The following is a 13,720-nucleotide window of genomic DNA, read 5'->3' as shown; positions in this document are numbered from 1 at the left end:
AGTCCCTGCTAGGGTGGCTTGCGCCCCTGCCAAACCCTTTCCCTCTTTGCAGTGTTCTAAGCAATGTGCTGAACCAAAAGAAACCACTCTCTGATGCCAGCCCACCAGCGGATCATGTAACGCTAGCCAGCTCATCCCCAATATAATGGGAGCTCCTCCCAAGGTGGCCACATTAAACGCTATCAGTTCGGTGTGCCTTGCCACCTTCATTATCATTGGGACGGTCTGCAAGCTGACTTCTCCTCCCAACAGCTCCCTGCCATCGATCGTGGTCACCTGCAGGGGGTTGCTTAAAGGGATCGTCTGTATCTGGTGTTCAGCTGCAAACTCTTTGCTCATGAAATTGCAGGAGCTGCCTGAGTCCAACAGCGCCTTTATCTTTAGAGGGTGTCCGTTTGGCAGCTCTAGCGCCACTTCTATCACTAGGGCGGGTTTAGGAGGTTCTGGCGTGGGCACTTTCACTGCTCTTTGGCCTGACTGCTGTGCCCCGACGGTGGCAGCCAGGCGTTGGCTTTTACTTGCTTCGGTATTTCTTCCTCTCTTCCCTCCACAGCTCCTACCATCCCTTGCCATTCCTTCCTCTGGGGGCAGACTCTGGCAAAGTGACCTGGCTGTTGGCAGAGATAGCATTTCCGGGCGCCTTTTCCCTCCTTCTTTCCCCCTTCACTGGGCTTTGAAACTGCGCGCGCGCGCGCTGTTCCGATTTCCATCGGCTCTGCCGGCGGGAAAGTTGGCTCTGGAATGTCTGGAATGCGGAACTCCTTCCAACGTTCCCCCTTCCCTTCCCGCCTCTCCAATGCTCTCGCCTCCTGGCGCGCTCCTATGGTCAGCGCTGATTTGGTCAGCTGGTCCATAGACTCCGCCCTGGGCGCCCGGGAAAGTTCGTCTTTCACAGCCGAAGAAAGCCCTTCTTCAAAAAGCATTTGAATGGGTTCCGCCGATAGATCCCACCCCAATTTATGGATCAACATGGTGAATTCAGTCCAGTACTCACGGACAGATCGGCTCCCCTGTTTGCAAGCCATTAACTGTCTGCGGACCACTCCCTGTTCAATATCGCTGGAAAACATCAGATCCATGGCGCGAAAGAACTTCATCGTGTCCTTTAGGACGTCACTATTCGCTGCCATCAGGGGTCTAACCCAGTCTCTCGCCCCCTTTTCAAGATGCCCAATCACGAAAGCCACTCTTGATTCCTCGTCAGGGAATTCATCAAACTGCAGATTGAGGGCATATTGCATCTCTGTCCGAAAGCCATGATAGTCTTTGGGCTCCCCCCCAAACTTCTGCACCAATCCTGGTACCTTTCTGACGAGCTGGGTGTCTTTCCCCTTTTTGTCTGCATCCTGAGCCCTCCTCTCCTCAAGCCTCGCCGTCTGCAGCGCTAGCTGGACCTCCAACACCCGGTACCTTTCTTCCAGGCTTGGACCCGCTCCAGCTCCTGCTTCTCCGGTTCCGGCTGGGTTGCTCATGATGCCTTCTCCTGCACAAGCTGCTCACGAAGACTGTCGGAATGCTGTGATGGGACGATGAGCTGCTTGTGTGTAAAATCCTAGTCCCTCAGAGTTTGGTCAAGTTTGCAAACCTCTGTCTGTAACGGAGCCCCTTAAACATGGCTCCGTCAGTCGCTGGCAGATTCCGACAGTGGTTGCTTTCGGAATCGCTTCCAACATAAAAGCTCCTTAACGGAAACACGTCTTCTGGACTCTCTGCGTGACAGTTTCCGGCGAGGAGTGGGTGTCCCTACAGGAGGTCCTGAAACCTCCCCACTGTTTTCGCTGGAAGTGTCTCTGAGCCATCCCTCCAGCTCCCTTTCCCTCAGCCCAGCTCCTCTCCCCCTACTGGTTCCCTCTTCAGCTGCTGAGTCTCTCCCAACCTGTGTGAGCCCTTTCACTTCCCTTCCTTCCGATGGCAGTTCCCTGACACTAGGGAAACTTTTAAAAGAGTACCCCTTGTTTAAAAGAGTACCCCTCACTGCATCTTCTGTGTTGAAGTTTGGAGTCTTGTTGCAACAATAAAGATTCGGCCTCCTGGCTGCTGGTTTGCTTCAAATTCTTGACTACAGTCTTGTTTGACCTTCCAGCCTAAGCCTGCGGAACTCATTGCTGCAAGAGAGAAACACAGGAGCAGAATAGAGAGAATGAAGAGAGAATGAATAAGACTCCTTCTGGCCTGTCCAAACAGTGTATCATTGAGATAAGATAACAGGGCTGATCTCAATCCCGCTCACTCCAGCTGCTCCCAGCTCCTCTGAAAAACCTTCCAGATGAGAATCTTCTGCTTGTTTCTTAGCAGAATGGAAATGTACTGGCCATGTTCTGGCATGTTTCAGCTTCCAGCTTGGAATACACACAATATACTATAAAACTTCTGTTATTTGAAGTGATTTCTGTCCCTCAGAAATGCCATTTAGATTTAATACTTGGCACACATACATCCCCATTTTTAAAGTTGGATTTTCCATAGCATCAATTTATTGTGGGAGAATTGATCAAATTTATTTTTACTAGCCATCATGCTCCATAATTTCCTGACTGACTTAATTCTGTCAGGTGGATTTTGAATTATAACATATTTTGATCCCAGTGCTGTCCATGCAACTAATGGGGTTATATCTGCATATTCAAGTGACACCCAAGCCAGAAAAACATTGTTGGAATTTACTTTCCAACATCTAACATTTGGTAGTAAATAAACTTGATGGTACAGTTCTAGATTTGGGATGCCAAATCCTCCTTTTTTGTTGGTAACTTGCATTCTTTAGTAAGGATATTCTTGGAGTTGCAGAACCCCTTAGGCATTTCCTAATTAAGGAGTTCATTTTACATAAATATTTACTAGATAAATGAAGTGGAATTCCTCTCAAAATGTAGATCATTCTGGGAATAATGTTCATCTTGAGAGCGTGTTCTGTGTTACAAATCAAGCATTGCTAGGAGGTGTTTCTTTTTGTTTTCTAATGTATTTCTTACCAAGAAAAAAGTCAGTGTGGCATGAGAAAATTTTGGTGTGGCCAGAGAAAAAAGCTTGAGAACCACTGATCCGTAATTGAGCTTCCCATTGCAGGAGGAAGAGGCCTTTCGTCGGGCCGTCTGGGAGAAGAACCTGCGGAGGATTGAGCAGCATAACCAGGAGGGGAAGAGCTTCCAGCTGGCAATGAACCACCTGGGCGATTTGGTAACTGGAGCTCTCTTGCCTTGCCCTTGTTGAGCCGGCATTTGTGAGCGTTCTCTTTGGGGGAACGCAGGTCTTGGGAATGGCTGCAGTCCAGCTGCTGGGAGTGGAGAGGGAGGATGCCAGTTTTGCCCTGGGATGCAGCCTCAGGAGTAGCTTGGCAGGGGTGGGCATTCTGAAAATCTAGAAGTAAGAGCACAGCAACTATGGTTTCCTCCCGCAGACGGACGAAGAGTTTAACGAGATGCTCAGCAGCTTCCGTTCTGACTTGGCCGACCAACCCGGTAAGAAGGTTGCCTTGTTCCAAGAATCAGCCAGCCTGGAGACCCCCAAGGAAGTTGACTGGCGCACCAAAGGTTATGTCACCCCAGTCAAGAACCAGGTGAGCCCAGAACCACCTGGGGAGACTTAATGGCCAAGCTCAGGATTCCTGGAGGGGCCTTTTTTAACATCTCTCTGTTGGAGCAGGCCAATGGCTCGTCTAGTCCAGCATCCGGTTCCCACAGGGCAAGAGCACTCTGCCCACTTGTGATACCCAGCAACTGGCTTTCAGAGGTGGACTGCCCCTGGCCATTGAGGTTCTGCACATGGAGAACACCACTGGGTTAGACAAAAGGAGGTCCATCTAGCCCAGCATCCTGTTCTCACAGGACTCAACCTGATGCCCCAACAGGAAACCTGCAAGCAGGACCCAAATACAAGAGCAGGGCCATCCTGGCTAGAAGCCACCCTGACCTTCTCCACATATCTGACCAGCCCTCTTTTAAAGCCATCCAAGTTGGTGGCCCTCACTGCCTCCTTTGGGAGGGAGTTCCGCCCTTTAAAATGTCCTTCTGAAAAAAAAACAACTGCAGAGTTTTGAAAAATTAAAAAATAAAGTGAGAGATTGGCTCCACTACTATCAGATAATGGAGGCATATAATTTGGATAAGAAAATAGGCTTCCAAGTGGAAAAGTCAAAATTAGAAACAGAATTGTTAGAACCCAAAACTAAAAATTTGTCAAGAATGTATAACTTGCTGTTGAAATGGAATACTCAGGATGAAACGGTGAAATCTGCTATGATTAAATGGGCACAAGATGTTGGACATAATATTATGTTCGCTGACTGGGAACAGTTATGGACCACAGGTATGAAGTTTACGGCATGTAATGCCTTAAGAGAGAATATTATGAAAATGATATACAGGTGGTACATGACCCCAGTCAAGCTTGCAAAAATTTATCATTTGCCCAATAATAAATGTTGGAAATGTAAAGAAACTGAAGGTACATTCTTTCACCTTTGGTGGACGTGCCCAAAGATTAAGGCTTTCTGGGAAATGATATATAATGAACTGAAAAAGGTATTTAAATATACCTTTCTGAAGAAACCAGAGGCCTTTCTCTTGGGCATTGTCGGCCAACTGGTGCCAAAGAAGGACAGAACCTTTTTCATGTATGCTACAACAGCAGCAAGAATACTTATCGCAAAGTATTGGAAGACACAAGATCTACCCACTTTGGAAGAATGGCAGATGAAGGTGATTGACTACATGGAATTGGCGGAAATGACTGGCAGAATCCGAGACCAGGGAGAAGAGTCGGTGAAAGAAGACTGGAAGAAATTTAAGGACTATTTACAGAAATATTGCAAAATTAAGGAACTTTAGGAAGATGTTGGATAGAAACTAAGAGGTTTTTAGCTGTAATGCTTTAAGAGACATGGAAAAAAAGGTTAACAATTGGGTAAAAGATTAATGGTAAGGATTTGCTGAACCAACAAATTGAATTGGAATACAAAGAAGGGAGGTATGAGGAGGTCCGGGGAAATAAGAGTAAGGAAGATAGGCTATGGAACATTATTGTGTTTTTAACTGTTTTATTTTGTATGTTTTTTCTTATTTTCTACTTTTTTGCTGTATTTTAAAACTTTATACTTTTTTCTTTGTTTTGTATTTTCATGTATTTTTGTGAAACTTTAATAAATATCATTATTAAAAAAAAAAAGGAAGACGTTAAAAAAAATAAAAATAAAAATAAAATGTCCTTCTGAAGGGCTTTGCTCCCTCCGTCCTGAATCTTCCAACATCTGCCTTCGTTGCATGTCCACCAGTTCTAGTGTTATGGGAGAGGGAGAAAAACTTTTTGCTTTGTCATAGAATTGCAGAAATGGAAGGGACCCTGGGGGTCCAACCCCCTGCAATGCAGGAATCTTAGCTAAAGCTGGCAGGTGGCCATCCAGCCTCTGCTCAGAAACCTCCAAGGAAGGAGAGGCCACCACCTTCCTAGGTAGTCCATTTTCCACTCTCAAAGAGCTCTTTCTGTCAGAAAGTTCTTCCTGATGTTTACCGTATTTTTCGCTCTATAAGACGCACTTTTTCACTCCAAAAAAGTAAGGGGGAATGTGTGTGCGTCTTATGGAGCGAATGCAGGTTGCGTGGCTATCCCAAAAGCCAAATCCCTCTTGCTGTCCTGGCTTCTGGGATTCAGAGTATTTTTTTCCTTGTTTTCCTCCTCCAAAAACTAGGTGCGTCCTATGGTCTGGTGCGTCTTTTAGAGCGAAAAATACGGTAGTTGGAGTCTCCTTTTTTGTAACTTGAAGCCATTGGTTTGGGTCCTACCCTGCAGAGCAGGAGAAAACAAGCTTGTTCCCTCATCCATGTGAGAGCCCTTGAGATGTTGGAAGATGGCTCTCATATCTCCTTAGTCTCCTCTTCTCTAGGCTAAACATACCCAGCTCCTTCAACCTTTCTACATAAGGCCTTGTTTCCAGGCCCTCCTCTGCACATGTTCCAGCTGGTCAATATCCTTCTTAAACTGTGGCTCCCAGAACGGGACCCAGGACCCAGGTGGGGTCTGCCCCCACACCATGCATGTTTGATTTACTTCTGCCTCACCACCTCTTGCTGTTCCCACAGGGCCACTGCGGATCCTGCTGGGCATTCAGCGCCACCGGAGCACTTGAAGGGCTGCGCTTCAACAGGACAGGGAAGCTGATCCCGCTAAGCGAACAGAACCTCATTGATTGTTCCTGGAAGCTGGGCAACCAGGGGTGCCATGGAGGGTACATCACCCGGGCCTTCGAGTACGTGCGGGAAAACGGCGGCATAAACTCAGAGACCAGCTACCCCTACTTGGAGAAAGTAAGACGGAAGGAGGAATCAGTGCACATGCCTCGCTGATCTGGGCCACACACATGGGCACAGTTGTGCGGTCAAGACCTTTGCCACCTTCACATTACTTCTAATTTATAGTCTGCCCTATTGCATATGTTTATATTTTGCAGCTTGAAGCAATAGGGTGAATAAAAACTGACTCCTCTTGGAAAAATAATTGTCCAGACCCATATATTGTCCAGACTCTAAAGCTTCACTCACAGAACTTTCTTCAATTACTCCTAATACCGTTTTTATAAGAAGCTGAACCTATGCTGGATGTGCACATGATATTATACAACTATCTGAATGTAACACTGATTGTTTGATGTTCTGTTTTGAAGAAAGTTCTGTTTGGACCAAAAATCAGAGGTCTGTCTCTCCCCACAGCTTCCATTAGCCCGCAGTTGTTTTCTCTCCTGGAGAGACCTCATTATCACATCCTTTGTTCTCTTGTGGCTTCCAGAGAAACACTCAAAGGCAACTCCCTTCAAAATGGCAGTTTGCAATTTAATAACCCTCTCACATGATCTAAAGTTAAACACGATATGAGAGAGCAGAGAACACCCTAAATTGATTATCAACCCATTTATTTTATTTTTTCAATTTTTGTTTATCATTTCCATTTTTACACATGAAACAAGAACCTCCCCTTCCATGGTTCATTTTGCTACTTTCTTTACTTTCTTTTCCACTACATATTCTAGTTTCCCCCTATATCTTATTTTTTCTCAACTTTATATCTCAATATTTCTTACTGCTCTTACTGTTAACTTTTTGACATGCTTTCAATATGTTTCCAAATAATCTATAAAACATTTCCAACCATCTTTGAATACTTTTTTTTTATCCCGACCCTTATTCTATTTGTCAATCTTGCCCTTTCTATATATTCTATTAACTTTGTCTGCCATTCCTCCTTTGTTGGTATCTTCCCTCCACTTCTGAGCATACGCCATGCGCAGACCCCTTCTTGATGATCAGAGGAATCTCCAATGGGATTTTCCAATTTTCAGCAGCACACATACAAGCACATACAGAGTTATTTTCTATTCCAGTGTTAATTAAAATAATAATAATAATAATAATACTTAACACACCCTTCACAGGTGGAAAACACAATTAGCCTGCCAAGGAGCGCCACCGCTGCTCCCACTGGGAGCTCACTGAGCCGAAAGGGTGAATGTGGTGACCGGCAGGCGACCTTGTGAGGAGTGGTCCCCTCCGGCATGCAGAGAGGTCCACCTGTTGCCCCCTGCAGGACACCCACAAGGAGGTTGGGGGGTGCAACCCTTGCCTTGCCCTGGCGCTGTCAACACAGGTTGCACCACTGGGACCAGCGCAGAAGGAAATGCATAAGCCCACACCAAATTTTACACCTAGTTTGGAAGCAGCAAACTGCTCAGTAAAGTCCGCTTCTCGTGGATCCTTCATAGCCTTGCAAAGTCTGCACTGCAGCCCTTCCTCTGAGGAGGGCAGATTGAAATGTTTCCCTTTTTTGTGGAGCTCAGTTTCCAAATCGAGTTTCTGTCATTCATAGAATTGTAGAGTTGGGAGGAACCCCGGGGGTCCTCTAGTCCAACCCCCTGCAATGCAAGAATCCTGCTCGCAGCCCTACGGGGGTGGGCTTGGACCACCAGCCTTCTGACTAACAGGCAGGCGCCCTGAGCCCTGGAAGCTCTTTGCAAATGCAGCCCTGGGGAATCTGCCCCAGCCACTCTCCTCACTCGCCCTGCTCTGCAGCCACCTCCAGGTGATTGTCGCTTCTCTGCAGGATGGATCCACGTGCAGTTACAACTCTCAGGACCGTGCGGCCAACTGCACATCCGTCGTGGTGGTCCCAGTGGGGAACGAGGTGGCCCTGGAGCAGGCTGTGGCAACCATTGGGCCGGTTTCGGTGGCCGTGGACAGCAGGAGCTTCTACTTCCATTTCTACAAGTCAGGTGAGGGGCCAAACGTTCGGAGAGGGTGGCAGCCTCTGGTCTGATTTTGGTGGCAGCTATATTGCCTTTATTAATATTGCGCAGAATGAAGCAATTGGATGCATAAAAACGGACTCCTTTTGGAATAAAAATTGTCCAGATCCATAAATACAATTCAAAGCTTTAAACAGGTACGAAACAATCAGCAATACATCCAGAAAGTTGTATAAAGCATTTGCATCAAGGATAGGCTCTTCTTAAATTATGACCAGAGCAAAAATACACGCTGTGTCTCTGTGCAGCTCCTGGAGGTGCAACTTATCACATCCTCCTCTCACTGTGTTTGGGTACAAAAGACCGAGCCAGCTGCCTCCAGAATGATGAATTGGCAATTGAATACATTAACTGCATCATCTAAGGTCAAACTCCCATGTGAAAGCTAGCAGAGAATATGAACAGTAAATTATTGACTCAGTTAGATAGATACAATGGGATTTTCCAATGTTAAACCCTTAGCAACATACTAGATTCAGGTAGGTATCCGTGTTGGTCTGATGCAGTCAAAATAAATTAAAAAATTGTCCAGTAGCACATTAGAGACCAACTAAGTTTGTTCTGGGTATAAGCTTTTGTGTGCACGCACACTTCTTCAGATACCTTAGCAACATACATACAGGCACTCTATTTCAGTGTGCAATTATACAGTTATACTTAACAAGCTAAGGGATAATAGGCAACTCCTGGACACAGATGGCTAATTTGTGGGCCTTATCTAAGGTGGGCTGCAGCAGCAGTGCCAGTCCATGCAGCGGTGAGCTTGAGGTTGGACTACTGCAATGTTCAGCACGTGGGGCTGCCCTTTGCACCTGGTTTCGAAGCTCTGGCAGGTGCAGAATGCAGTGACCAGACTGTTGATGGGGACATCTGGCCAAGGACGAGAGACACCTTTGTTAAAAATATTTGTACCGGCTGCCCATCCCCTGCCAAGCCGTGTTTAAAGTCCTTGCATTGATTTACAAATCCCTGAACCACTTAGGTCCAGGCTGCCTCAGGGATCACCCGAAGCCTCCTTTCCCAGCTCAGTTACTGAGATCACCTGCAGGAGCATTGTAGGGTCGTTCCCCAACTCAGGCTGACCTGACAGCAACAAGAATCAGAACCCTATCCTGTGACCTTATCCTGTGGAACTCTCTGCCACTAGCAAGCCAGCAGGCACCACCTGTGCCGACTTTTAAACACCTGCTGAAAACTTTTCCATGCCAGGCCTAAGCAGAGAAGGAAAAATGCATCTTCCCACAATAGTTAGCTGATTTCTGATTTAAACTTTTAATATGGTTTTACACTATATGGTTTTATGTACTAGTACTGTAAAGAACACACACACACATAATATTTTTATGTTGCACTGGATGTGCTTGGCTTCAAGGCCTGTTCTGTGCCTGAAAACCTCGGAACTCGGACCCTCCACATGCTAAAAACCAGGATCTTTATATCAAGTTGGATGGTTGGGGAAGTTTGTGCAATTATAGAGGTAGCCCATCTATGAGGCAGAGGATGCTGCCGTTGCTCCATCTAGCTCAGTAATGTCTACACTGGCTGGCAGCAGGTCTCTGGAGTTTCAGGCCGAGGGGTCTCTCTCTCCCAGCCCCACCTGGAGATGCCGTCAGGGATTGAGCTGATGTGGTAAAGGCTCTACCACTGAGCTACACTCCTTCCCTTGTTAATAAAGTAAGATTCTAGTCCTCATGGGCCTGATTTAAAGAGGAAGCTGTATTATGGGAAGTCAGGCCATTGGTCTATAACATGGGTAGGCAACCTAAGGCCCGGGGGCCGGGTCCAGCCCAACTGCCTTCTCAATCCAGCCCGTGGACAGTCCGGGAATCAGCGTGTTTTTACATGAGTAGAATGTGTCCTTTTATTGAAAATGCTTCTCTGGGTTATTTGTGGGGCATAGGAATTTGTTCTTTTTTCTTCCAAAATATAACACACCCCCCCCAAGGTCTGAGGGACAGTGGACCAGCCCTCTGCTGGAAAAGTTTGCTGACCCCTGGTCTACAATATATACCTCAGGACTGTCTACACAAAGGGCTCGCCCGCACGTCTACCTGTGTGCCGCAGAAAGTGTGGTTCAAGTGCTCTCCCCCTTGCCCTGCTCCTTTCCGAGGGAAAACTGGCTCTTTTGGTGATCAATTGGAACAAATGGCAAACCAGGGAAAACCCAAATTGGCTATTGAGCGCTAAAGAGTAGTTTTCTTTGGGATGGCAGGACAAGCCCTGACTTTCTACAGCTCTTCCTTCTCCATACCCCTTCCCTCTTTGTGCATTACCCCTTCAACGATCCTGGTGCTCTTAAAAAAATAGAACTTGGAATTTATTTACTTTTTTAAATCCAAAAAGCTTCCCATTGGAAAGTCATACTTGACACACAAGGTAGATAACTAGATTTCAGAGTGATGGTGGTGTCGGCGTGTTTGTGCAGCCGGCTATGGTCTACTCTGAGTGGTCCCAGTTGGTCATTGTTATTTTATTTGTTTATTAAATTTGTATTTATGTTAAATATGTCCCTACATTCATATCGGAGGATCTGCTGCAAGCCAGGCTCACATTGGATGAAGCCCCCTTGGGCGCGCCTTCCTCCCCGCTTTGCCCTGTTCTGATCCTGCCTCACTCCAGGTCTCTTCTCCTGCCAGGGGTGTTTGACAGCTCCTCGTGTACCCAGCTGGTGAGCCACGCCATGCTGGCTGTTGGTTATGGGACGCTCCAGGACGGTGGGAACAACACGGCTTATTGGATCCTAAAGAACAGGTGACCAAAGGGGTATTTGAGCCGGGGTGGGGATGCTCGGGAAAAGCTCAGAAGAACATAAGAGAAGCTCTTCTGCGAGGGCTGGCCCACCCATGAGGTGAGGTGCGGGAACCGCCTCAGGCTGCAGGATCCATGGGGCAGCAGCCTCCATAGCGGCCCCTTGGCAATGGGAAGCTCGTCTCCTCCCACCCTTGGTGGTGGGACACCATTGAGTGATTGTCTCAGGTGCCCAAATGTCTTGGGCCATCTAGGTCATTGCGCCATCTAGTCCAGCCTCCTGTTCTCACAGTGGCCAACCAGATGCCCCCAAGTCTGGGAGCAGGATTTGGGCACAAGAGCAGCCCTCTTCTCCTCCCATGGTCGCCAGCAACCACATGTCTGAAACAGTACAGGAAAATAGTCCTGAAGCCATTTTGACCCACCCAATTGACCTCAAATATTCTCTGAAAGGAAGGAAATGGGAAAGCCTCCCCATTGTCTCTTTGCTCACAAATGCTGTCTTAAGGGCATATTTGTGCATGAATAGGGTGAGCCTTCAGGAACTAAAGTATTTACCATTACAAAAGAATGGCCAGGCTGCCCCGGCAATGTAATCAGGGACCATTAACAGGTATCCTGACAGATAGGATGTCTGCTGGAGACCACCACCTTCTGCGATGTATGTCCTGGGGGGGTGGTCTTGGGCTACAGGGTGGGCAATTTCAAAAGTCTACATAAGGGCTTGCACACCATTGTTCTGGGTTCCTCCTCCCTGCTGTGTGTGGGGAGTGGGGACCCTGTTGCAACAGTTTCATACAGTGGTACCTTGGGTTACAGATGCTTCAGGTTATGCGATTTCGGGTTGCACACCACACCGAACCTGGAAGTACCAGAACGGGTTACTTCCAGGTTTCGGTGCTCACGCATACATGCATGCGCAAAAGCGTCGAATCACGACCCACACATGTGGTTTAGACCACAGCGCCACCCGTGTCCTAAAATTATATTAGAAAGTAATTATATTACTAATTATATTCAGTCTCCCATTATTAGAATGGGATACAAAAGACGAAATGGTTAAATCAAGAATATACACTGGGCTAAAGATCTGGGACATAATATGGAAATAAGTGCATGAGAAAAGCTGTGGAAAGTAAATATGAAATATACTGCTTTAAAAGTAAATCACATGAAAATTACATGTATTGCTTAAGTGATATACTTAACACCTAACCAATTATCTAAAATGTATAAGAATATTCCTAACAATTGCTGGAAGTGTAAACCCGCAGATGGATCTTTTTTTCATATGTGGTAGAATTGCAAGAAAGCGAGGGAATTTTGGGAAATGAAACATGATGAAATAAAAAAGATATCCAAAATGCCCAAAGCGTTTTTGTTAGGGATTATAGGGGGAGAAATCCCCCCCCAAAAAATATTAATGTTGTTTATGTAACAACAGCGGCTAGGATTTTATGTGTGCAGAAATGGAAGGAAGAAGTAGTTCCCACCAACGAAGAATGGAAAAGTAAGATAAAGGACTTCGCAGAACTCTCAAAATTAACAGCAAAATTAAGAGAATCTAATGACGAGTGTTTTATGGACGAATGGATGCCTTTTTGGGACTATTTAAAGAAATATTATAGTATGATGAGCTTGCGAGGAGGATTTGAGATATGAGCAACAGAAATAATTAGAGTATAATACTGTGGTTATGATTTAATAGAAGAGAGAGTGTAGCAGAAGGAGAAGAACAACAACTCCATGGAAAACTGGGAAGCAGATAAAAAAACCAAGAAAAGATGAAATTGTGTTTTGATTGTATATGCTAAACATCTGGAAACTTAACAAAATGTAATTTTTAAAATGAGATTTCACCCCCTTAAAAATATAAAGCGGTATGGAAATGAAAATACTACTGTTACTACTACTGACAATATACAGTTATGATGGTGATAATGGCTTTGAGGGTTTGGGGGGCTTTTTTTTTTTTTACAATCAAGTGTTATATAAATTTCATGAAATAAAATAATGTACTGACCCCTCCTTTCTCTCTCTTTCTTTGTCAGCTGGTCTGAGAAATGGGGAGAGCAAGGCTACATGCGATTGGTCAAGGGCACTGGCAATCACTGTGGCATAGCCAATCAAGCCAGCTACCCCGCCCTGTAAGCTTCTCAAGAGCCAGGATCCCACCCCTCCCGACCTGCCCCACCTGAACCTGTTGCACAGCTATGAATCCTCAGTTGTTGAACATGCAATTTCACGTTCTCTGAGAAAAGCTGAAATTGCAAAGGAAATCATGTACAGTGGTACCTCGGGTTAAGTACTTAATTCGTTCCGGAGGTCTGTTCTTAACCTGAAACTGTTCTTAACCTGAGGTTCCACTTTAGCTAATGGGGCCTCCTGCTGCCGCCACGCCACTGCCGCATGATTTCTGTTCTCATCCTGAAGCAAAGTTCTTAACCTGAAGCACTATTTCTGGGTTAGCGGAGTCTGTAACCTGAAGCGTATGTAACCTGAGGTACCACTGTACTATTATTACCTGCTGGGCTTCCTGACTCTGCCCTGTCCCTTAGATGTTGTTCTTTAAACGTCTCTGTCCTGCATATAATTCTGATGCACACTTTATCCTTGTATTGCTTTCCATTTGGCAGCGGCAACCTGCATTTTGCTGCCTTATTAAATAAATGTGGAATTCTGAAA

At 46.0% G+C, this 13,720-nt stretch overlaps 1 protein-coding gene across 3 annotated transcripts in view; it reads left to right on the top strand.

Annotated features, from left to right (window-relative positions):
* The window catches only part of LOC308467175 (cathepsin L2-like), a 50,290-nt gene extending 36,570 nt beyond the window's left edge, over nucleotides 1-13,720 (top strand). For all 3 annotated transcript variants that reach the window (XM_080988626.1, XM_080988625.1, XM_080988627.1), the window contains exons 3-8: nucleotides 3,067-3,177; nucleotides 3,398-3,556; nucleotides 6,075-6,299; nucleotides 8,086-8,254; nucleotides 10,924-11,038; nucleotides 13,087-13,720. In XM_080988626.1, the coding sequence (XP_080844752.1) occupies nucleotides 3,067-3,177; nucleotides 3,398-3,556; nucleotides 6,075-6,299; nucleotides 8,086-8,254; nucleotides 10,924-11,038; nucleotides 13,087-13,186 (879 nt within the window). In that variant the 3' untranslated portion in view covers nucleotides 13,187-13,720. The remainder of the gene's footprint in view (nucleotides 1-3,066; nucleotides 3,178-3,397; nucleotides 3,557-6,074; nucleotides 6,300-8,085; nucleotides 8,255-10,923; nucleotides 11,039-13,086) is intronic.

Source organism: Podarcis pityusensis, assembly GCF_964106645.2.
Source record: "Podarcis pityusensis genome assembly, chromosome: 18".
Lineage (NCBI taxonomy): Eukaryota > Metazoa > Chordata > Lepidosauria > Squamata > Lacertidae > Podarcis > Podarcis pityusensis.
The sequence above is the reverse complement of the archived record's forward strand: the minus strand, read 5'-3'. Positions and strand labels throughout refer to the sequence as shown.